Here is a 25,289-nt window from a genome sequence, read left to right on the forward strand (position 1 = left end):
CCTGTCCTAAAGGAAAGAGATGACTGATTGTGTTGTAGGAGGGAAGGAAATCCTACCATGTTTAAGTTACTTTTATGTTCCATTGTCATCCAGTCTCACCCTGCCCAAGTGAATGAGAGAGTAAACAGAAATGTTGTCTAGGAGTACAATCTTCATAGTTTATGCTTTATGATTGGCAATATGGTGGGAGAGAAGCTAAAAAGAAATAAAATCCATAATAACAATAATAAGAAAAGTATAATGTTATAATGTAATGCAAGTCATGTATGATGACTTCTCTATTCATCAGTTATTTTTCCCTTTTCTTTTATCTGTGATAAAATAAAAAAATCCATCTTCTGGATAAGGAGCCAGACATGACAGAAGGTTTTCCTGCTTCAAGTCTGATATTTATTTATTATTTTAATTTATTTATTAATTATATTTCTATACAACCCTCCTGTAAGGCTGACGGTAGTTTTCAAAAAAACGTAGGGGTATACATAGTAACCATAGCAATAACCATAGCATAACAGTAACAATAACAATAAGAACCAATATTGAACAATAATATGACAACAATAAAATAGAACTTTTAAAAACAGAATCCATAGGGGGTCAGTTGTGTTCAGGATGTGGAAAGATGTCTGTGATATCTGGGGGTCAGCTGAATCAAAAGATGTTTATTCATTGAGTAAGCTATATATCGATTAGGTTTTGTGATATTGTTTATTGATCCATTGGAATGTGTTAATCGGAAGACTTTTGAATAAAAAAAAGTCTTTTTATGGGGGGGATGAAATGTTTGTGATCCATTTTTAGTATTAATTCACAATTTTACAATTTTTCTTGTTGTAGTTATATTTACAACGTAACTTTCAAGTTTTAGGGTGAGATTTTATGAAAAATAACTACTTATTTATTCTGTGTCTCAGCCTCGTACTCACTCTGCTGAATATTTGGGTTTATTTTTCTCCCCCTGTTTTTGTGTTCTTCCAAATCATGAATTACATTCAGAAAAGATACAGGATTTTAAAATCAAAATACAGAACATTGTTAGACATGACCAGTGTTTTCACTGGAGAAAAATGGAGGAGGGTTCTTTTGGATTGCCCAGAAAGGTTATGTTGAGGATCAGGGTACCTGCACCGAAAAAATCATGGGATATGGGGGTGAATTCGGTGACATCAATGAAAACAATGGCTGTTTTTATTTTATTAAGATACTTATACCTCACTTTTCTCCCTAATGGGAACTCAAAGTGGCTTCCAACCTTATTCTCCTTTCCTCTATTGTATCCCTTCAATAACTGTGATAGGTAGGGTTAGGCTAAAAGAGTGTGACTGGCACAAGGTTACCCAATGGCTTCCATAGCAGAATAGGAATATGGAAATGGATTTTTCAGATCTTAGGCCAACCACTACATAAGGGTGCCAGCCTCCAAGTGGGACCTGGCAATTCCTCCAAAATTACAGCTCATCTCCAGACAACACAGATAAGTTCTTCTGCATAAAATGAATGCTTTGGAGGACTGACTGTATGGCATTGTTCCTCACTATGGTCCCTTTCCTCCCCAAACTCCATCCCCAAATCTCCAAGAGTTTCCCAACCTGAATCTGGCAACCCTATGCTCTCATCCCCTACCACTGCACCTTTCTGCCCTTCATATTTTTCTTAGTCTGTCCCTTTCAAATGCCCTTAATGAGTAAGTGTAACAAAAATGAAGAAATTTCAAGAACATTAAATACTGTCTCACTCAATATTAGTCACTGGGATTAAAACTTTGGGGAGAGACCTAGTGCTCTTGAAAGCTTTCTTGAGAGCTCCCTTGACTTCTTGGTTCCTCAAACAATAAATGAAAGGATTCAGCACTGGAGTGACAATGGTGTATAAAACAGACACCAGTTTGTTGAGATCAAAAGGGTGGATCCTCTTTGGCCGTGCATACATGAAGAGAGTGGCTGAGAAGAAGATGATGACCACAGTTAGGTGAGCAGCACATGTGGAGAAGGCCTTCTTCCGACCTTGAACAGTGGGAATGCGGAAAATGGTGCCGATAATGCAGATATAAGAAACAATGGTGACGGAAAGTGGGACCAATAGAATGAGCAAGGCCAAGACAAAATCCACAATTTCAGCCACTGTCATACTTTCACATGCCATATTTAGTAAGGGTGAAATGTCACAGAAAAAGTGGTTAATAATATTAGGGCCACAAAATGGCAGGCGAGATATGAACAGAACCTTTAGCATGGAGGCCAAGAAGCCAGTTGACCATGAACCCACTGCTAACTTCAGGCAGAGGCGCTGGGTCATGACTGTTTGATAACGTAATGGATTGCAAATAGCCACAAAACGATCATATGCCATGACTGCCAGAAGGACACACTCTGTACATATAAGGGAGCTGAAAAAGTAGAGCTGAATCATGCACCCTTCAAAAGAGATGCTCTTGTCTTTCACTAGGAAATTGATCAAGAGTTTGGGGACAATCACACAGACATACCACGTCTCAAGGAAAGAGAGATTGCTGAGGAAGAAGTACATTGGTTTGTTAAGCTGAGGGTTGGTCTTGATCACAGCAATGATAGTGATGTTCTCCAGGAGTGTCAGGACATAGATCACCAGGAATATCACAAATAGAAACACTTGGAGATCCATGCTGGTTGGAAACCCTACTAAAATGAATTCCCGGACTATAGTCTTGTTTTTGTGATCCATAGGTCTGCAGAATTAAGGGTACAAAAGTGAAAAAAATTAGGTTGGTACATGGTTGCAATTCAGGGGGAGGGGGAAGCCATCAATTCAAAAAAGTCAACATGAGAAATAAGAAAGCTTAGGGATGAAAAAGGAAACTTGAATCATACAAAGGTCACAATAAATATTTATTTCCTATGCTAGATGGCATACATTTTGTTTATTTTCAGATTTACAAAGCTTAGTGACAACTATTATTTATGGTACAGCATTTGGCGTGTAACCAGGTGATCCAAGGATTGTCTGCCAGCTATGCAAGGAACATTCAGAGGTGGTTTGCCATTGCCTGCCTCCACATCATGACCCCTAGTATTCCTTGGAGGTGCTACACCCAAATACTTGGAGGTCTTCCATCCAAATACTAGACAGAACCATCCCTGCTTCAGATGGGATCAGGCTTTTCTGGGCTATCCAGATCAGGGCTCAGTGGCAATGTTTGGACTGCATTCTATTTTCATCCAGTTAGCTTTGAATTTTTGTAATCTTCATATCCTACCTGAAATGTGTCTGCCAAGTTTCTGTGAGTGTCTAGCCAATAAGCAGACTTTGTTGAAGAAAATCTCTTTATTGAAGATACAATGATGCTTACATCTCAGAACTTTGGCTAAAACTAACTGCCCAGAATCCACAATAAAATCAGAATCCAGTAGCACCTTTAAGACCAACAAAGATTTATTCAAGGCATGAGCTTTTGAGTGCAAGCACGTCAGACTATGAACTGACCATCATAACAGCAGGAATATATAAGCAAAAGTTAATCCTGTTACACTAATAAACTGTAATACTGTCATGGAAGCTCCATGAATGACCTTGAACACCAGTCACAAACTTACTTCAGAAGATGGTTATTGCAAGGATAAAATGGAAGAAGGGGACAAAGATATGTAAGCCTCTGTTGGTCCCCATTGGAGAGGAATGTGAGATATCAATAACTAAATAAATCATTCTGTGACATCTATTTAAATAATGAAGCTGTAAATTCCCCAACTTGTGAGACTTCTGATAATGGTTTATTAGAAAGAAAGAAAGAAAGAAAGAAAGAAAGAAAGAAAGAAAGAAAGAAAGAAAGAAAGAAAGAAAGAAAGAAAGAAAGAAAGAAAGAAAGAAAGAAAGAAAGAAAGAAAGAAAGAAAGAAAGAAAGAAAGAAAGAAAGAAAGAAAGAAAGAAAGAAAGAAAGACCCTGCATTGGAGAAAACGTGACAAAAGTGCAGAAAACCTAAAGTGTTTTCCCCGTAATGAGATTCTTTGAATTTTAAACCTGGCTTTGTCATTGCCTAGATCAGGGGTGGCCAAAATTTGTATGTTGATGGCAAGATCCCGTGGTAATTGTAATCCATGGGCAACTGGAGAGCCACAGTTTGACCACCACTGGCCTAGATTAATACAACAAACTAGTCCTTAAAATGTAGAGGAAAAGCTCAAATTGGGAAAGATCTCCTGCCACCTTCCCAGTTACCAAAATGGAAACCTACATAAAAAGAAATGTAATGAAATTAAGGTTTTTTTTGGGGGGGGGGGGGACAAAACTTCCATTCCCCTGAAATGTGTGTGACTTCTTCACCCCATGATGATTCCCTATTAGTAATTCAGAGTTTGCTTGCTTATTTGTTTATTTGCATTTATTTAAAACATTTATTAGCTGCCTTTCTTCCTTGCAGAACTCAAGGCAACTTGCAGTGATTGAAGCTGAACTAACCATGCCACATTTCAGTCATTTTCACCATGCAGTGCTACGGGGAAGTAGAGTTTATTATAACTCTGTCCCAAGATTTATCCAAGGAGCTCGATACAGCATGAACACTTCCCTCAACCTTTGTTTTATTGTGTGGAGTAGCATAAGCAGTTTTATTGACTCAAGGTCACGTATATGATATTTCTCTCCTCCACAAGGTCACTTATATTACCATCCTCCACAAACTTTAATTGGTTTAGATTGAAGTAAATTTAAACGTTGTGGCTATTTAGGAACCTGAATGGAGATGTCTCCAGTCCTAACCCCATGTTCTATACAGCAGTCCCAAGCCAGCATAGTCTGATCCTAGTTAAGTTTATTCAATGGTCTTAGAATCATAGAGTTGGAAGGGGCCATACAGGCCATCTAGTCCAACCCCCTGCTCAACGCAGCATCAGCCCAAAGAAACTGTTCTTATGATCACAGTGCTAGTTACCAAATTGCAATCACTGATTAGTGTAGGGTGAGAAGATATTCTATAAGTAGAAAATAGGAGGACTGCATGTTTTGCAGTTCTGTAGTTCTGTAGAAGGTAGGAATGTGCACAGGAACGGATGCAATTTTTCAAGCACATGCATACTGAGCCCCATTCAGAGAAGTGCAATGGAAAGATCACCATATAGTTTCCCCGCACTTCATCCCCTTCAACCACATTCGCAGCTGTTTAAACTCTATTGCATATTAAAAGGAGAAAGAAACCTAAGTGTTCAATGTACATGGGAAGAAGGAGGGGGAAAATGGGCACATGTTTATGACATTTCAACAAATTAGGGCTAATCGGTTTCTCATTGAATTGCTGCATCAGCATTCCTTTCTTTCCTGCCACCTCTTCCGTTGCTTCTAGAGCAGGATGTTCAGTGCCAGAAGAAATGAAGGCTCACAGTGCACCTTTTCAAAAACTGAAACAACTAAAAATAATAATAATAATCGCAAGTCATTGAACTTTTACCTGAGATGGCGGTGAACCTCAAGAGACTTTTCCATGTAATCTGCTGGCCAGTAGTTTATCTTTCCAGTTTGGGTCGGAGACTTTGCAGTAACATTTATAGCTGCTTGAAAGGCAGCTTGACTTTCCCCCTTGCCACCTTTGCTCCGGACAGAAAATGAGTGCTTTGGGAAGAAACGATAAGGATAAATTGCTACAGCCACCCGTACAGATATGGCCAAGTCATTAGGAGGTGAAATGTGCCTCCCACAACTGTTTAGCGGCTGTATAAGAATTCAGCAGATATTCTCTCAACCTTAAAAATTATCAGGGGAATGATAAGTTTTTTTTTCTGGGCTGAGGGGCTGGCAAACTTAGCTGCCTAGGTCTTTCTTTCTTTCTTTCTTTCTTTCTTTCTTTCTTTCTTTCTTTCTTTCTTTCTTTCTTTCTTTCTTTCTTTCTTTCTTTCTTTGCCTTTTAACTTTTCATACAGTGTTTGCCATTATGGTCTTAATTTATGACCTCCTAAATCTTAAAGGCAAGTAACCATTCACAGTGCATATTTAACATGGTTGCAAAGCAGAGAAGAGCCTCCACACCAAGACCCTTAATGTCCTCTGGATATTAAAAGGATGTTTGTAATACTTAGTTGGATAGCAGATGCTCAGAGAAAGAAATTAAGTGTTCAGTCTACATGAGAGGAAGGAAGGGGGAAATAGAATCAAGTTATTTAAGCTTGTGACAGCTAATGTAGTAGAGATCTTCATGTGGATACTTAAATCCACAGACTCTGGCCACAATGATAGATAACTTATAGTTTGGCATACTTTGGAGTCCCCTCAGGTTTATAGAAAAATCTGTATATATACTTAAAAATGTAATGGCAGATGTGAATTTCCCCCAATAAGCTTTGTCTTCTGTCTCTTTCAACTTATTATTATTATTATTATATTTATTCCCTACCACTCCCAATGCCGGCTCGTGGTGGGTTTCACAAGTCCATAAAATCAGATGAAAACCCCCCAATTAAAAGGATTTTAAAAATTCCATTACAATCACAACAAATTAATGAGATAAAAACATGGCAGAAAATATAGTCCCATCCCTACCTTACCACTCGAGGGGGACTGTAGGAAGGAGGGCTAGATAACTTAAGATGTTAACTAGATGACTAAGCACTACACAATGGACAATAGACGGACAATAGACAATAGAAGGGAGACACTTCAATTTTACACACCAACCATGAGCTCAACCATAGCCCTGATAGAAGAGGTCCGAGAGATCCTGAAGGGCCCGCAACTCTCCCGGGAGCTCATTCCATCAGGACGGTGCCAGGACCAAAAAGGCCCTGGCCCTGGTTGAGGCCAGGCATGCTTCCCTGGGGCCAGGAATGATCAATAGATTATCACCCACAGAGTATAAAGTCCTGCGGGGGGCATAGGGCGACAGGCAGTCCTGCAGATAAGTGGGTCTCAACCCATGTAAGGCCTTAAAGGTTAAAACCAAAACACTGATCCAGATCCAGACAGCAACTGGCAACCAGTGCAGCTGCCTCAGCACTGGTTGGATGTGGGCCCTCCATAGTGTTACTGTGAGGAACCTAGCGGCTGCATTTTGTACCAGCTGGCATCTCTGGATCAAGGACAAGGGTAGGCCCATGTAGAACAAGTTACAGATATCAATTCTGGAGATGACTGTTGCATGGATCACTGCCAGATGTTCAGGGGACAGATAGGGCACCAGTAGCCGAGCTTGGCAAAGATGGAAAAATGCCTGGTTAGCTACCTTCGTGACCTGTCCCCTCCATGGTAAGTAAGGCATCCATGGTCACACCCAAATTCCTGGCCTGGAATGCGATCGTAAGTTGCATCTCTGCCAAGGCAGGTAATCAAGCTTCATGGCCTGTCCCCTACCTCCCAGCCATAGGACCTCCATCTTGGAGGGGTTAAGTTTCAGACGACTCTGCTCAAGCCATTCAGTCACTGCTTCCAAACATCTGGCAAATGGTTTCAGCGGGGGATTAAGGGCAGCTGTCCAAGAGGAGATAGAGCTGGGTGTCATCCGCATATTGATCTTTTGCCTTGAGCTAAGAGCCCTTTGGCCTTCAGTTCATGCCTCTGTTAATATCCAAACTTTAAATGCCTGTGAGCAGATGAGAGCAATCTCAGTAAGATCTCATTCAGTTGCTGCTAGCTAGCAGCCACCTACTCAAGTCTCTTCCACTGTCTCCACTAGAATTGCTTGCTTCTGATCAAAAAAGTATTTTTTTTTCTTTTTATGATATACTGCACTTTGAGATCCAGTGTGGTGTACTGGTCACAGTGTCAGACCAGTGTCTGGAAGAACCTGGTTAAAATCCCCACTCTGCTGGATGATCTTGGGCAAGGCACACATAGGCACCCTAATCTCCAACACGGTTCTTGTGTTGTCCTGCCAGGCTGCACCTACTCAGCCAGAGTCCAGTCCAGGAGGTCAGGAACCAAGGGAGAAAGAGTACACAGAAAGTGGGATGGGAAGTGGAATAAAGCTAGGCTGGGGTCAAAAGCCAGCAAGAGAGTCAAAAGCCAAACCGGATCCAGAAGCGGAGTCAGTAGCTAAGCCAAGGGTCAGGAACTGGGACGTGTCACAGCCAAGCCAAGGGTCTGGAACCAGGAACATAGTCAAAGCCGAGCTGAGGATCGGGAACCAGGAGTTCAAGGAGCAGAGCTTCACCATGGTGAAGCAGAACAGGAGTCGTTTGGGAAGACAGGCAGGGTAACTCATTACCCCCATGAAGGACTTTATCTCAAGGTCCTTCTGAAATAGCCAGAATCAGGTGAAGCTGCCTTCGGTCAGAGGGCCTGCAGCTGGTGCTAATCATTATCAGAGGAAGGGGTTGCAGCTGTGTCCCATCTGCCTTGACAATGCATTGCCAAGCATGCTGATCTTCTGACAGCTCTCAAGGTAGATCGCCTCTGCTGTTGCTGCCATCCTGGTGAATGCCTAAGTATTGATGGGGTCTGATGCTGGTGGGGCTGCTCCTCTGGCTTGTCCTCCAGGCCAGGAGGGATTTTGTCCCAGGACCGGCAGATAAATCTCCCTGGGAAAGGAGCACCAAAGTTTTGGCACCCATTCTTGGGTTTCCATCAGTCTAGCCTCAGATGGCAGAGGCACTCAAAACAGGATTTCTAAAGATGCCTGGAATAGACATGTGGGTTCAAAAAGAGAAATATGGTACTTGTATATCCTGGCACCTAGCCATATAAGGCTTTAAATGTCATTACCAGCACCTTAAATTGGGCCTAGAAGTAAACTGTGGAATCAGTGCACTCTATTGTCCACACTGAGGCTGTTCCTCCCACTCTGCCTCTTCCATCACCTTCCCCCCATAACTGGTGCTGTGTGTTTGTTTTGTTATTACAAGCATGATGAATCTAGTGAAATGAGCCCATTGGTAAACTCTGAGCACTGGTCAAAATTATGGACAAGGAAAGCTTTAAGAGGTAGCATTGCCCTCTTTTGGGTGCAGGGAGGAGTTCAGTGGTGGAGTCCTCATTCAGTGGGTGGAAAGGATCCAGCTGGTGCCTGCAGGTGTTAGCAACAATTGGCAGTTTTCTTCCTTCACTGGGTTGCCCTGAAAGGAGACACAATAGCTGAGGGAGGTCAGGGGATGGGGAATGTGGGAAAAGGGATTTCTCTGTGAGCAGCCCTGGAGAGCCTTGGTAATCCTAAATGGGCTGGCTCCTGCAGTCCCCCTTCAAAGCAGGGCCACACATTCAACTCTAGCCCAGTCTGACTGGGAGCACACTAATACAGGCCTGTTGGCCTCCGATGCTGCAGTAACCAGTTTCAGATATGATTTCAGATCACATTTTAGCTTAGTATGAATTTTTAGCATAGCAATTTTATTTAGCACTTTTATTTTTTCTTTTCACATTTCCCCCATGTTGATAACATTTGAATCACACTACATTGGCATCAGACAATAGAGAATCTTGTTTGAGTGTAAGTAGTTATTTACAAGAGACAAAAGCGTATACAATTTAACCCAAAATGGTTTGTAGGCTCTAGGTTGTTTCTAAGACTGTTTTCACATATTGGACGATGCACTGTAATAATCATTTGCGGCTGGATTTTCCAATATAAAGCAGGAAAATTCAGTTTCCAGCTTTTACCAGAATGTATTGACAGTGCATTATTCAGTATATGACCGTTTATGCACTGGAGGTTTCATGCTGGGCTGCGGGCTGGAGTTTTAGTTGTGGAAGGTTATCCCACCTCTTCCTGCACCCACACAGGGGAGCATTTGGCCCACTGCACCTCATCTGCCCCCGATGTGTGTTCCTGCGTGGAAGCTGGGACAGTGAAGTTCCCAGTGCATAAACGGTCTATGCGAAAACAGCCTTCTGAATGAACAGTTAAATCCAAGGACCATGGGTTGGCTCTAGCCTGCAGTTCTATTCAACCATGTCCAGTCCTTCTCCTTACTACTGCCCCTCTCCAGCATGTTTTTGTACATGCCAGTGCCTTGATTGCTAGCAAAGGGAGATTTCTTCTCATTTTACCAGCAGAAATAACTTGTTGGATCCATACTTAACCTGTGCTGTGATTACTGCATGTAGTGGCTCAAGGTAATCTTGAAATCCACATACCAAGTTTCCCCAGGAAAAAGAAGAGCTTCTAAATATTCAGGATAGACAGGAAAAATACAGTTTTGCAAATGAACCATAGTAAGCAGGATCTAAGAAACATGGTGCAATGGAAGTCATTAAAGGTAATAAAGGGGCAATTGGCCTGGGTAAGCTGCTGAGAGTTAAGTCAAAGGAAGGAAAATTTAAGTGTCTCAATCATAATTCTACACAACAGTGCACAATTCAGCATTTGCCTCTCTTAAGCCCAGTTTGTATGATCCTAGAGGTTGCCACCCACGGAGTTTGCACACAAATTAAGAACAACCTTTTTCAGGGCTTCCTTTACTTCCTGATTCCGTAGGCAGTAAATGAAGGGGTTCAGTATAGGGGTCAGAATAGTGTATACAACTGACACCAGCTTGTTCTGATTAAATGAATGGATTCTCCTTGGTCTGGCATAGATGAAGAGGGTAGCTGAGTAGAAGATGACAACCACAGTGAGGTGTGAAGCACAGGTAGAGAAAGCTTTTCTCTTTCCCTGGGCAGTGGGGATACGTAAAATGGTATTTATTATGCACACATAGGTGACAATTGTGACTGACAGTGGAATTAAAAGGATGATGAGAGCAAATACAAAATCCACCATCTCAGCTACTGTCCGGTCTGTGCAAGAGAGGTTGAGCAAGGGTGAAATGTCACAGAAGAAGTGGTTGATGATGTTGGGGCCACAGAAGCTCAAGCGGGAAATGAAGAAGACCTTGAGCATAGAGATCAGGAAGCCAGCCAGCCAGGAACCCACAGCCAGCTGCTGACAGAGCCTAATAGTCATGATGATTGGGTAGTGCAATGGGTTACAAATGGCAACATAGCGATCATAGGCCATGACAGCCAGGAGGACACACTCTGTGCAGACCAAAGCTATGAAGAAGTAGAGCTGGGCCATACAGCCTTCAAAGGAGATACTTCTGTTCTTGGACAGGAAATTAGCTAGAAGCTTTGGGACAGTTACAGAGATGTACCAGGTTTCCAGGAAAGATAGTTGACTAAGGAAATAGTACATAGGTTTGTGGAGATTGCTGTTTGTCTTGATCAAGATGATAATGACAATGTTCTCCAGGAGCGTCAGGGAGTAGATCACAAGGAATATGACAAACAGCAATACCTGAAGTTCTATGATGGTGGGGAATCCCAGGAGGATAAACTCCTGGATTCTGGTCTGGTTTGCTAGTTCCATATTTAGCACAAAAACCTGCATGGAAGAGAAAATCAAATAATTTGACATGATCTTGGGAGTATTGGCAAAACGAGGCAACATTGGGCATACTGAAAGAGTTACAGGATGAAGAAGAGTTGGTTCTTATATGCTGCTTTTCTCTACCCGAAGGAGACTCAAAGCAGCTTACATTTGCCTTCCTGTTCCTCTCTCCACAACAGATGCCCTGTGAGGGAGGTGAGGCTGAGAGAACTCTGATATTACTGCTTGGTCAGAACAGCTTTATCAGCGCTGTCGCGAGCTCAAGGTCGCCCAGCTGGCTGCATGTGGGGGAGCACGGAATCAAACCCAGCTAGCCAGATTAGAAGTCCGCACTCCTAATGACTACACCAAGCACTTCAAACCACTACACTCCTAACCACTATACTACATGAGAGCAGGCATACCAGGCAAAATGTATCTAAAGAAATATAGTAAAGAATAGGCATTTGTAATGGCTCGTTTTTAATATTGATAATTTTATGGAATTGTTTTTACTGGTGAATTGCCTCAAGTAGGCCTCAGAAAAGCAGCATATATAATTTCTAAATGTAAAATACATGAAAAATCTACTCATGCAGGAAGGAACATTCAATCCCATATTTGTCCCATGCCTTGTCAGGGTATGGGAAGTTGAGAACTGCAGAAGAATTTGCAGAGAATGTTCAACCTTCCCTTCTCTGCAAATTGGAAATGTATTCTGCACATGCAGGGAGATCTTTGCATCCAAACCAAAATAATGAATAGTAAATCAGATTCCCAACACACATACAGTACATATATTTCAGGCAATTTTGGATGCAGGAAGGATGGGATAATTAGAAACTTAAACACATGAAGCTGCTGCATTCTGAATTATACCACTGATCCATCAAGATCACTGCTATCTATTCAGACTGGCCGCTGCTATCCAGGTTCTCAGTAGTTGTCTTTCACATCTTCTACTACCAGATCCTTTTTAGCTGGAGATGCCAGGAGCTGAACAAGGGATCTTTCTCATGCCAATCAAATGTTCTACCACTGAGTCATTCCTCCCTATACATGCTCAAATGCAGAAATATGTGCTTCGAACACCAACTCAGCTTTGAACACTCACTTTCTTTGAAGATCACTCACTTTCCTCCATGGAACTCAGAGCAGTGTACAAGTCTTCATGAGCGGGTCTAAGGTGAAGCAGTGTAAACATTTCCTAAATCCATAAAGATGTTAATGGTTCTCCCCTCTGCCATTTAATCCTGAGAGGCCCATTTACATGACAGCACTCTACAGGCATCCTGTACAAATTATTCATTCATTCATTCATTCATTCATTCATTCATTCTAATTGTGGCCAACTTGTTGCTCCTACAGGCTAAGGCAAAGTTGCTTTCCAGATGATATACAGAGTTGGGATTTGGGAGTGGACTGGAAAGTGTCCCACTGTAGCTGGATGCTTGCATCAGTGGAACACTTTTCATGGAATGGTGACTTTTGACTCAACCCAGTAAGTCACAAAAGTGCTTATTATTTTCTGGGTTATATAAAATATCCTTTACCCCCAACACTTGATCTTCTTATTTGTTTTGTCACTCAATGGCGCGAACCCTTCCTTACTAAAGATCGGTCAATGTTCTCTTTCTTTTTCCCCAGTAGAAAAACAGATTGAACCTAATCCAATTAATTTTCTCTAAACTACTTAAAATACATTTAATTAACCAGAAAATAAAGACAGGTTAGCAATGCAACCTTAGAATTGTTAAATATATATATTTTAAAATGTTCAGAATAATTATAGATCAAGCTTGATCCCTTGAATTATGCCTTTTCATCCCAAAGCAGATGGCATTGAGTAGAAATTTTCGTATTTCGTTTTCTGTCATGACTGTAAGCCTCATGATTGTTTCTACATAATAAAGAGGGATTCTATCACATGAACGGTAACATTCAATTGAACTTAATGAATGAAATGCCTCATATTAATGAAAGAAAAGTTGATACTCACAATGTGCAGGAGAACTGGCATCAGAGCCACTGATGTTTCATGCTGTCTTAAAAAGAAAAAGGCCCCGATATCATATTTGCTTGAGCGTGACAACTAGGACACAATGCTAAATAGAAAAGTTCAGTTACTGTCAAGTGCTTGCAACCATTTAAAATCTAAGAATATTAGTACCAGGTTCCTTCTGTTCTTCCTGAACTGGAGATGTCTTTGAAATAAATTCAAAAAGTGCTAAGGTAGAAGATGAAATTATAACAAGGATGTCAATATCTTCAGCTTTCCAGAGGATTAGAGCTTGTGATCTATTCTCTGTCCTTTATGTTCTCAATGAATCACAGAAATTAACTCTCCTCATTCCAGTGCACGTGTGTCATTCCTTCAGCCTGGAATTGACCAATCTCAGTGTAGCTCATTAGATTTAATTAGGCAACCTTTGTAATTGCATCAGACACATGACCTTCAAAGCTTCCTTTACTGAACACCTGTGATTAAACACTTTAATGAGCAGTTATAACTTGATTGAGCACCTATAACTTTTGCAAAACCTTTGCGAAACTTCCAGCTGTGATGAAATGCAATTCAAAGACATGTGATAATGGCACATTCAAAACCATAAACAGTATTAGCCAACATAACAGGGTGGGTGGGAGGGTAAGCTGTCCCAGCGGCAGCTCAGGTGAAAGAAGCCAGGCCCCTCACACATGGCACTTTTTAAGGTTCCTAGGCCTGCATTTCCCTAACATGTCCTGGGTGCGATGCAACATCACTATGCCCACTGCATGCGCCACCAGGCTCAACCACCAGCATGGCCTCCTTCTCCCACTTGGCTCCTCCAATGTGTCAATGATAGCTCAAGGTACAGTCTCATCCACACTTATAATTTCAAACACAACATAAAGTTAATAATTATCCAGTTTCTTCATATCTGTAACCAGTAGCTATATAAATTTCTTCATATCTGTAACCAGTAGCTATATAAAAGTGCTGAGCCCTCCTGGGTGGATCGTGTGTCTTGACTCCAGGCCAATCAGGAAGTGCACAGTGAAGCTCTGTACTTCCTGATTGGTCTGGCCCCCAACAGCCCCAGCCAGGAGCGTTCTGGCGAGCTCGCCACCATTGCACTCCTGCCCACACCGCAGAGAGCCCGCTGGAGGGCTGGTGAGTGCAGGGGGAGGACTGGCTGGGCCGAAAAGCCACTTGGGCCAGAAAGCTTTGCAGCAAACCAAAGATTGTGGGAGGGAGGGCTCGTTGCACTCCTCCCTGGGCCAGAAAGCCCTCCTGCAGCCTCTGCAAGGCTGCAGGAGGGTTTTCCGACCCTGGAGAGTGTGCCCAGGCATGAAAAGCCCTGGCCAGCCTGGGAGATGCCACAGCAACCCTTCTCCATTCTCTCTCTCTCTCTCTCTCTCTCTCTCTCTCTCTCTCTATCCCTCTCACCTTTTCTTTATCTCTCTCTATCACTCTTTTCTTTCTCTCTCTCTCTGTCTTTTTCTCTCTCTTCTTGTTCCCTTCTCTCCCTCTTAATTTCTCTTCCATTCTCTCTCTTTCTCTGTAGTCCTCTCTCTGTCTTTCCCTCCTCTTTCTCTCTCTATTTGTCTTTCTGTTCATCTTTCTATCCCTCTCTTTCTTACTTTCTTTCCTTCTATCTATATTTCTTGCTATTACACTCTTTTGCCTCTCTCTTTTCTTATCTCTCTTTATCTTTTTCTATCCTCTTTCTCTTTCTCTCTCTTTCTCTTTCTCTTTCTTAATTACTCTCTTTGTTTCTACCCCTCTCTCTGCTATTTTCCCCCTCCCCCTTTGCTAGTGTCCATTGTATTGGCTACAACGCACTTTAATTCTAGTAACGTATATAAACAACTGTTCTTCTGTAGTCTGACTATAACAAAATGTTTATATCCTGCATTATCTCTGTAAGTTCAAGGTGGCAAACAAATAGGGTTGCCAACAAATGGCATCATATCTGAGCGGAAGAATCATAGAGGGTAGCATGAAACCATTTTTGGAGTTTCCACTAAAGCCTAGGATGCAATGATGTTACTTCTGGATTTATCTCATAAATGATGCCACACCACTGACACAATGGCAATTTTTGCCCTATTTTTCTACCTTCAACTTAGGGAGTGGCAGGAGGTGTAATGGGATTGCCAGCTTCCACTAATGCAGGAGACTTGACAACCTTCTAAGAGAACAACATCATAAGTTGCAAATGCATTTTTTTGAAAAGGAATATAATGCAACTAACTTTTAGCCTAGTGAAAAAGTGAGGAAGCATCCCCTTTGACTATCCAAAAAGGCCCGGTTGGTGTGTCATAGCTTAAAAAACATGAAGGATGGGGGAAGCTGTGGTGAGGAGGAGAGCTGTACAAAATTAATAATTGCTTGCTTGCTTCCATCCAAAATAACTTCCAGCATGATCACATTTGAAGAAGCTGTTATTAATTTTTTATCCCTCACTTCCTCCAAGGTAGTTAGAGTTCCACAAATATATCCCCTCAAAAGCCAAAAGTATTCTTTGACTCTGATTAATCTGAGCCCCAGGAGCGAATGCTGGCAGGGGCTCCTGGGAATTGTAGTCCATGGACATCTGGAGGGCCGCAGTTTGACTACCCCTGGACTAGCCCATGGACAAACTGTAAGCTTAATGACATGGTGTGAGGGGGTTTCACTGAGGTCTCTCCAAGCTTAGTCAGGCATCCTGATTAAGATATCACTCATTGACTGTCTGCAATCTTGGTTATGGTAGTCCTCTGCAGCTGCATGTAACAATTCTTTATTTTCCCTGTGGAATTTTTAAAATGTGGAATGAGAGAAACTCAGTTGGTTCTGTTGTCCTGATCCTTTGTTTAAGCATTTCAAATCAGTCACATGGAGGTAATATACCTATGTTGATGGACTTGGACAGGCAAGGGCCTGTTTTTAGTGAAAGAAGCAAGTACCTCACAAGAGACTGAAATAGAAATGGTTTAATGCTTCCAGTGGGTAAATGTACCTTGATAGATAGTTGTTTAGGGAACATGGCATATCCTTAAGGAATATTATTCTCCAGATCAGAAGTCAGCTTTCAAATAAGTATGCAAAAGCACCAGAATCGTTGTTTGGAGGGTACACTGCTGTGGTTTTGCCAGTTCAGCTGAAATTCTTATTGTGAGCTGAAACTTACTGGATGAAGAAAACTCTGAAGTTTCACAAACCTTTCAAGCAAGGCAAAGTTGGTAAGTAGATTCATTTCTTAGGGTCTATTTGGGATACATCGGTTTTAGTGTTCATTGATGAGTTTCTTTTCAGTTTCTCAGTCATCATCTTTGGTTCTAAAACAGTTGGATTACACACAAGTAATACTATAAATTACTTTGAACACTTTATGGCTATTTGGAATCCAGTTTTTAAGAATAATTTTAAAAGACTCCTACAATTTTGGTAGAATGTTTGGGTACACAGAATTTGAGGGTTATGAAGGGGTCCCCACTGTGCAAGTGGTGAACAATTTTGTCTTTACAACAATTATGTATGAACATGAAAGTCATTTTCTAGTGTCTTTTTGGGTCATTGGAACTGAAATGTCCACACAGAACTTCTGCTCCATGTAAGTTCTCTTTCAGTGTCCTAGACACCTTCCTTAATTGGAGAAATGTGGATTGAGATCAGCACAGATCTTCACACTTCCTTGTGTTGGGGATCTGTGGAATGATGGATTGAGCTTTCTGACAGGAGAAATCACTGTGGCCATCTTAGACAAGGATGGCAACAGCAACAACAAAAAACAAAACCGTATTCCAGTTCAGTTGCTTGTACAGTGCATCTCCATCCCACTAATCTGAAACCTTGTTAAATACATTAGCCACCAGTAACTTCATTAAAAAATTAGGAGAGGCACTTCCTTCATGTTACAGAACACAACGATTAAATATACTTCAAACTTCAGGGGGAGGAAATCCTCTTCATATAACTATGTGTATCTAGAGCCTACAGCATCCTACTGATTAAGTCAGGCTGCTTAATAAAGTTCTGTTCAGGTTTCTGTTAGTGCCAGGTTTGGAGTTTCTTAAACCAGGGATGCTAGTGGCTCAGATAACACCGTGTTTATGATTCAACCACACTGGCTCTCAGTGGTATGCAAACATGGAGGGCAGCTAATTTATAGCTAAGGGCCTTTGCTCAGAATTTACGACCAACTGTATAAGTACAAAACCTGTTGTCATAAAACTAAAATGCTTCCCATTTGTTGTCTGCTGAGAAAATAAAGAACAGCATCTTTTCCCTAGTTTGTTTAAAAAGAAACACCTCACTTTAAAAAAAAATTAGGAATAGGGAGGACATGCTTCCTTCCAGCCTCAGTTTGATCTTTGCTACAACCACACTATCGTTGATTAGATTTTGTTGGTGTGCCCATGGAGGGGTAATCTGTGCTCTACCATACAGTATGCCCTCTGAAGCTGTCATTTCCTCCAAAAGAACTGACCTCTGCTGTCTGGCAATCAGTTATATTTATGAGAGAATTCCAGGCACCACCTGGAGTGGGTGCCACTTCTATTTTTTTTTTTTTTTGTTTCAGATATGCTCTTGGACTGTGGGATCGCTACATGCCAGGCAAAGATTAGGTACCTGGCAGTTTCAGAGCCCCACCCCAGTTTCAACATTATACTAGCTATGCAGTACAGAATGGTAAGAAGCTGTACAATGATATGGGAGGAAGGTTGCAATTCTGGGCCCAATTACTTGAGAGTAAATCCCACTGAATTTACTATGCCTTACTTCTGAGATTACAGACATGAGATCGGGCTGTTGGTCTTACTGAACTCAATAGAGGAAGAAGAAGAGTTGGTTATTATATGCAGCTTTTCTCTACCCAAAGGAGTCTCAAAGCAGCCTACAGTCCCCTTTCCTTTCCTCTCCCCACAACAGATACCATCAGATACCCCACAACTGATCACAGTAGGGGAGACTGATAGAGCAATGATATTCCTGCTCGGTCAGAACAGCTTGATCAGTGCTGTGGCGAGCCCAAGTTCACCCAGCTGGTTGGAGTGCAGAATGAAACGTGGCTCAACAAATTAGAAGCCGCCGCTCCTAACCACTACGCCAAGCTAGATTTACTTCTAGGCACACCTGGTCAAATAATGCCATATATTGGATACATGTCTTTAAAATTTAGTGCTTCAGGGATATTCAGAGAACCCACCATTCATTTCAAATGCATCACAATAATGACTTCACATTTATGGACTCAACAAAGGCTGTCATCATCTAATTCAGGGTAGTCAACCTGTGGTCCTCCAGATGTCCATGGACTACAATTCCCGTGAGCCCCCCCCCCCCCTTTTACAGTTTCAGAATCTCTAGGGTTATCATTCTCCAAATGGAGCCTGACGTTTTCTTGGAATTACAGTTTATTTCCATACTGCAAAAGTCACTTCTTCTGGAGCCAATGGCAGCTTTACTTCACTGCTGACCTTCCCAAATCTCTTCATTTAGTGATTGTCTGAAATCTCCAGGAATTTCTCAGAATTGTGAAACCTAATAATCTCTCATGTAGATCAGATTAATGTCAAAAGTATGTGGCACAACTTCTTTCCTTTCATGAACCACCTTGAATCTCCTTTTTCTCCCATAGAGCTTCTTATCTAGTCCTCTTCCCACACTGAGGGAACGGAATATGTGGCTCATGCTCATTCCTGCTCACCCTTTCCTCTACCCTTCCTTCCTTGCCTTTCTTATCTCTTGCCATGGTTTTAGTTTTGATTGAAAGTTCCTTGGGCTGGTAGCCTTTTTAATTGTTTGTTTGCATCTGTTAGACCAGGAGCTTCAATAGAAATTCACAGGTGTGTCCCAAATTCTGCAATCATTCTGCTTAGTAGTTGTCCTATTAGAAATGCTAAGGTCCCTCATTTTTAGCTGGCATAACGAGCTGTTGTCTTCCATTTCCCCCTCATAACAGATTAAGAAATGAGAAGAAATCAAAGCATGGTGAATAACTTCCTGTTGCTGGGATTCACCAACCTATCAGACCTCGAGGGTTTGTTCTTCGTTGTTTTCCTCACCATCTATCTGTTGACTCTGACTGGAAACAGCCTAATAATCATGGTCACTTTGACCGATCAGGCACTCCACAATCCCATGTATTTCTTTCTTAGGAATCTGAGCTTTCTTGAGATATGTTACACCTCAGTTACTATCCCCAAAATGCTTGAAAATCTCCTGTCCAAGGACAAAACCATTTCATTCCTTGGCTGTGCCTTTCAAATGAGCATCTTCCTCATCACAGGGGCAGCTGAGTGCTACATTTTGGCTGCCATGGCATATGACCGATATGTGGCTATTTGTCAACCCTTGCATTACACTCTTATTATGAGTAGCTGCATAAGCTATGAGCTAGTTGTAGCCTCCTGGTTGGCTGGTGTTCCAGTGCAGCTTGGCCAGACTATCTTGGTTTTCACCTCTAATTTTTGTGGCTCCAATGAAATAAACCATTTTTTCTGTGATATCCCTGCAATGGTCAACCTTATATGTGGAGATGTCTCTATAAATGAGCTCATAGCCCAAGTGGAAGTTGCATTACTTGCTGTAATCCCTTTTGCTTTGGTCCTCATATCGTATATATCCATTGTCTCCACTATTCTGAAGATACCATCTGTAGAGGGGAGGCACAAGGCCTTTTCAACATGCTCCTCACATCTTATAGTTGTGGTGGTTTTCTATGGCTCTGGAATGGCAGTGTATTTGAAACCAAAGTCAAGCCATTCTCTAGATACAGACAAATTCTTGTCACTCTTCTATACTGTCCTCCCACCGTTTATAAATCCTCTTATTTATGGTCTAAGGAACAAGGAAGTGAAAGAGGCACTTGGCAAAGTACTTCTCATTCTTCACCCACGAGAAACAAATAGGCACAGATAGAATGGAAATAATAAAAGACTTGGTAATATTCCTTCTCAGTAAGTCCTGATATAATGATTGACATGTCTGCTATCTCAATGACAGCAATTTTACATCTGTAGGTATTTCTCCCTTCTCAAACATGAATTCTTGGAAATGTGTGTATAATATATGTATTTACTATGATTAGGAGAAATGTGATTTTTGATGTCACTGTGTCTTGTTCTAGTATGTTGTTCCAATGAGTGGATAGTTAAATCCATGCACCAGGACTAGCCGTAGCTACTGTATTGGATTCTTTAAAGCACGGGGATTTCCCAGGGTCCAATGAGCAATCTATTTTTTTAAGGAATTGTTTAGGAACTGTGCAGATGACAAAAGTTAAACCAATTCTGATTTCAGTCCTCATTTTGTGTTCCTATGGCCACCATAATGGATGCTGAAATCCCCAACTTTAGATGTGGCATCCAGGATGACAAGGAGAGTGGATGCAGTAGTGGCAGTGATGAGTGGGGAGGACAAGGATACTAATGGGAGGGGCCAACAATAGCAAACAGAAGGAAAGAGAAACAGCACTCTTAGCAATACGTTTAGCAACATGATAGCTGGCCCACACAGTAGACAGGTTCTCTTCCACATGCTTTCTAAAACTATTTTTTCTGCAAAAACATTAATCTTTCAAGAGAGTTTATCTTGTTCACTCACACCTCTCCTTGATATATTGAGTAGCTCTTGTGACAGGGTTCAAAGTGCCTTTTAGTATTGTACTCCTTTAATACTGAGACAGTTTCAAGTCATCAGGCAAACTGCTTTATCCTCATTTAAAACAAAGAAGTACTCAGCAGTCCATTTGTCATTAAAGACAGGGTGCTCATCTGCAATTTTTCGTTTCTTTGAAACAGAACTTCCTTTTGCAGACATCTTACAGGGCTTTTAGCAGAGCAACAGTTGCAGAGTTTCAATGTTATCTTTGAATAAATAAAAATATTAGTATTATTTTGGGGGCCTAACTCCTCCCTTTCCCATAAAATCCACTCAACTCTATCTGCTATTAATTGGGGATTTTCAATTTGACCATGGCAAAGAAGAGACAAGACCCCTGCTCCCCCTATTCACTGCAGCTCTCAGAAGCATTGGGCTATATACACAGGCTAGGAACAATTTTTTTCAAAATTGGATTGTGAATCTTGCCTACCAGATGGTAGAGTTGCAATCCTAAGTATACTAAGAGTACTATGAGATTTATTTCTGAATAAACACAGTCCCTTGAAGTTTAAATATACACCTGCTAATACATTTTAATTTTAATACATTAAAAATTGGTGCCCCTCCAAAACAAGGCAAGTAGAAAGAAAGAGTGAATGTAGGCAGCCTTCCACCTGGAACAAAGGTTATGCCATTATTATGCAGGGTGCTTCAAATTATATGCAGGGTGCACATACACATCACTGCTTGCCAGATAAGCCTCAATCATAAGAAGTAAAATGGCAGCCAGGGAGAGGGAAACTTGACTGGAGGAAGATGTGAGAAGGGGAATGCCATAAGCTTCCCTGCTAAGAGAGTACTCAAAGGGTCTCGCCTGAAATCCCAGAGGTATAAGAAGACTCCTAGCTGAGAACAACCAGCATTGCAGCTCCTTATTGTAACGAGTTAGAGGCCATGCACCTCTCTTTTCCATGACATACTGAGAGGTCTTCACACCTACCCAGGAAGGGGTGCTCAGGACTTGTTCACAGTAGCATGCTTGTCCTTCTTCTTGTGTTCTTTCCCGGAACCCTTGGAGGAGGCTCCCACCTCACACTCCATGACGGCCTTGGCAGTGGTCATTTCTGAGGCTTTATCCTCCATCTGCATGGTGAGAATGGGGAAGCACTCTCCGTGAGAACTTTGATTTCTAAATAAATAACCTCATAGAAATGAAAGTTGCTTTACTGAGGAAAATGAAATCATCCACAACAAAGGCATAGTCAGGGCTGAGACCCAAAGCATAATACAAGCAATAGAGGTGATCATTTCCCGCTCCCCTGGGAACCCAGACCAGGCACAGTTCAAAGGAATTAAAATGTTGGAGATAACCATTTGGCCATCTGGGATAGAAGGTCTGGGAAACTATGGGGCAATAAAAGGAGGGAGGGGGAGGAATGTGGAAGGAGGATAGGGAGTTAAAAATCATAGTGGCAGGAAACGACCTTGGGGTGTCAAACCAAAGCATCTGTGTCACATCAGGGCAATACAGGTCAAAGCAACACCTTAGCAGGCAATGGCAGCAAATCATGGAACCAGAATAAAATCATGGCAGAAAACCTCAGAATTCTAACAGGCTGCCGAGAAGCCAGAAGAGAGAACAACCCGAACTTATATCCCTACTCCTTGGCTTGTCAATCAAGGAAAGCCACCAATCCCTTCACAGTTGGTGTTTTGGAGAGTCAAACTTCCTTCCCCCACAAGCCCCAAAATTAATTTTAAAAATGCTTCTATGTCAACTTCTCCAGAGCTCCCCTGGAGATTTATAGTCAATTATGCGTTGCTCTGCAATTCATCTGCTTTTCTATAAGGAAGTTCTGTTCCTGTATGTTTCCATGGCTCACTTTAGCTGCTATCTGTCCCTGGGGGTTTGCTTGTTGTAAAAACCATCTGTTGGAATGCAGCCTTTGAATAAAGCCTGTGTGATGTGTAGATTGACCTCTTGAAAGGAAACTGCCTACTAGTTGTGAATCACACCCCAAGGCAATATTGCCTGTTTGTTTATTTGCCTTTGCTTGAAGACCACATCCCCAATGCTCATATGAGTTAATTCTCTGAATCTCCAGCTTTCCCCTGGAGATCTCCTGGGCTAACATCTGAAATGTAGCTAACATCTGAAGCTAACACCTGAAATGTCTGTTATTCCTTATGGCCTTTTGGTCAAGGGCCTATTGAATATATTCCTCTTATTATTCTTAGATTGTTAACCTGTTTATTATGTTTGGAAACCCATTGCCATAGACCTGTACTAATCCCAGGAATGCCAGCTGCTTGCTTGCTTTGAAAATAAGATAGTCTTTGTTGTTAATTATGTCTATGCCATGGTTCTCAAGACTTGTTATGTCTCAAGGACACTGTTTTACAAAAGTGTGAGAATGCTTTCAAACTTTCATGCCAGATGGCTCTGGCTGTATTCATTTGCCTAAAGGCTATTTTGCTCCACCTTAACGCTGATGTAACCCTGACGTGTAACTTTGTAAATTGACCTGTTCTTTAGGTGGCGTCTGCTATAGTATAAAAACTCCTGTAATTGCCTATACCCTTTGTCTCTAACAAAACTGCCCTGCTTGTGTATTCTCGTCTAGCTCCTTTGTGGATTTATAATAAAGCTTAAGTTTGATTTTTTAAATCTCCTTAGATTCACTGATTTTAGGTGTCCTGCACGCTGGTCATGGAACATGGAATCCATTTACCAGATTTAATATAACCTGGAAAGGAAATAAAATAACCATAGATACCTGAAATAAAATTCAATTCCAATGCAATGTAAAATGAATATATCCTGGTTGATGTTAAGTGTTATTGTATCAAACAACAAAGGTCTCTAAGGCTGTCAAATGATAATAAAATTACTTATGCAGGGATTATTTTTTTGTTTACTTTTCTTGTACAAAATTTGCACTCTACCTTTGTACTCTTACAAGGGCCACTAAAGTAGCTAACAATGTAAAACATACATGATAAAATGCATTATAATACCCTTAAAATAAACCACACTCACCAAAATTGCCTCATTCAAGCAAGGGTTTTAAACTTTTTAAAAAGAGTTAAAATAAAAATAAAATAGTTTAAATGTATGCAAAACAGAAAACATAGATTAGGAAGGAGGGATCATTGAGGAAATGCCAAGTGAAACAAAAAAATTCCTCACCTGCTGACCATAGATCAGTGGTCCCCAACCCCCGGTCCGGGGACCGGTACTGGTCTGTAGATCAGTCAGTACCGGGCTGTGGCTCCTCCTCATATTCCTCCCCGGCTGCTACCTCGGGGTCTGCCCTGCCACTCTACCACCGGCTCACCTTTGGTGTTCTCCGGCAGCTGCCATGGCTGGGACTTCCCTTCAGTGTGGCACTGTGCAGCTGCTGCTGGCAGCGCCCCCAGTGGGCGGTGGGAAGTCAGGGGAGCCAGGGCTCAGGCGGCACTGACCCCCCCCCCCAGGCCTCAGTAAAATTGTCAAGCATTGACCGGTCCCCAGTGATAAAAAGGTTGGGGACCACTGCCGTAGATAACAATAGATAGGGACAGATGAATTGCTTTGAGGAGAGAGTGCCAGAACTTTAGTATCATGACCAAGAAGTGTCTCTTTTGGGTAGCCAGTCACCTAATTTCAGAAGGTGGGAACAACCACAGATTGAATCATAGAATCAAAGAGTTGGAAGAGGCCACACAGGCCATCTAGTCCAACCCCCCTGATCAACGCAGGATCAGCCCAGACCATCGTAAATGGTCACCTCCAGAATAGATTTCTGTAACTCGCTCTACACGGGCCTACCCTTGTCCTTGATCCGGAAACTTCAGCTGGTGCAAAATGCAGCTGCTAGGGTCTTCACTGGCACACCTTGGAGGGCCCATCTCCAGCATGTACTGAGGCAGCTGCATTGGTTACCAATTGCTGCCCAGATCTGGTTCAAGGTTCTGGTCTTAACCTTTAAGGCTTTATGCGGGCTGGGACCCACATACCTCAGGGACTGTCTATCTCCCTATGCCGCCCACAGGGTTCTGCGCTCTGCAGGTGAGAACCTCCTGGTCATTCCCGGCCCCAGGGAAGCGCACCTAGCCTCGACCAGGGCCAGGGCCTTTTCGGTCCTGGCCCCCACCTGGTGGAATGAGCTCTCAGGAGAGCTCCGGGCCCTGCAGGATCTTTCAGCATTCCGCAGGGCCTGCAAAATGGAGTTCTTCCACCAGGTCTATGGTTGAGGCTGGGGTCAGCGTGGTACATCAACTGCTCCACCCCCTGGGCTTAACATCATTGACCTCTTTCTCCTCCACCCCCCCTTTTATCAATGGGGGTAGGAAAAGGGTTTTAAGACACTGTAACCCACCACGAGCCATTTGGGAGTGGCAGGAAATAAATTGAAATAATAATAATAATAATAATAATAATAATAATAATGATGATGATGATGATGATGATGATGATGATGATGATGATGATG

General features: G+C 42.0%; 3 protein-coding genes across 3 annotated transcripts; 1 reads left to right on the forward strand and 2 right to left on the reverse strand.

The window, feature by feature from the left end:
- Positions 1-1,270: 1,270 nt before the first annotated feature.
- On the reverse strand, positions 1,271-2,700 carry LOC143825865 (olfactory receptor 6B1-like). Its single transcript, XM_077314245.1, has one exon. The coding sequence runs from the start codon at positions 2,698-2,700 to the stop codon at positions 1,732-1,734; it is 969 nt and encodes a 322-aa protein (XP_077170360.1). The 3' UTR covers positions 1,271-1,731.
- A 7,586-nt stretch (positions 2,701-10,286) lies between these two features.
- On the reverse strand, positions 10,287-11,249 carry LOC143825452 (olfactory receptor 6B1-like). The gene has a single exon (XM_077313482.1). The coding sequence runs from the start codon at positions 11,238-11,240 to the stop codon at positions 10,287-10,289; it is 954 nt and encodes a 317-aa protein (XP_077169597.1). The 5' UTR covers positions 11,241-11,249.
- Positions 11,250-19,179: 7,930 nt separating this feature from the next.
- On the forward strand, positions 19,180-20,130 carry LOC143825453 (olfactory receptor 10C1-like). Its single transcript, XM_077313483.1, has one exon. It carries the CDS (start codon positions 19,180-19,182, stop codon positions 20,128-20,130), a length of 951 nt encoding a protein of 316 aa, XP_077169598.1.
- The last annotated feature ends 5,159 nt before the right edge of the window (positions 20,131-25,289 follow it).

Source organism: Paroedura picta, chromosome 16, assembly GCF_049243985.1.
Source record: "Paroedura picta isolate Pp20150507F chromosome 16, Ppicta_v3.0, whole genome shotgun sequence".
NCBI lineage: Eukaryota > Metazoa > Chordata > Lepidosauria > Squamata > Gekkonidae > Paroedura > Paroedura picta.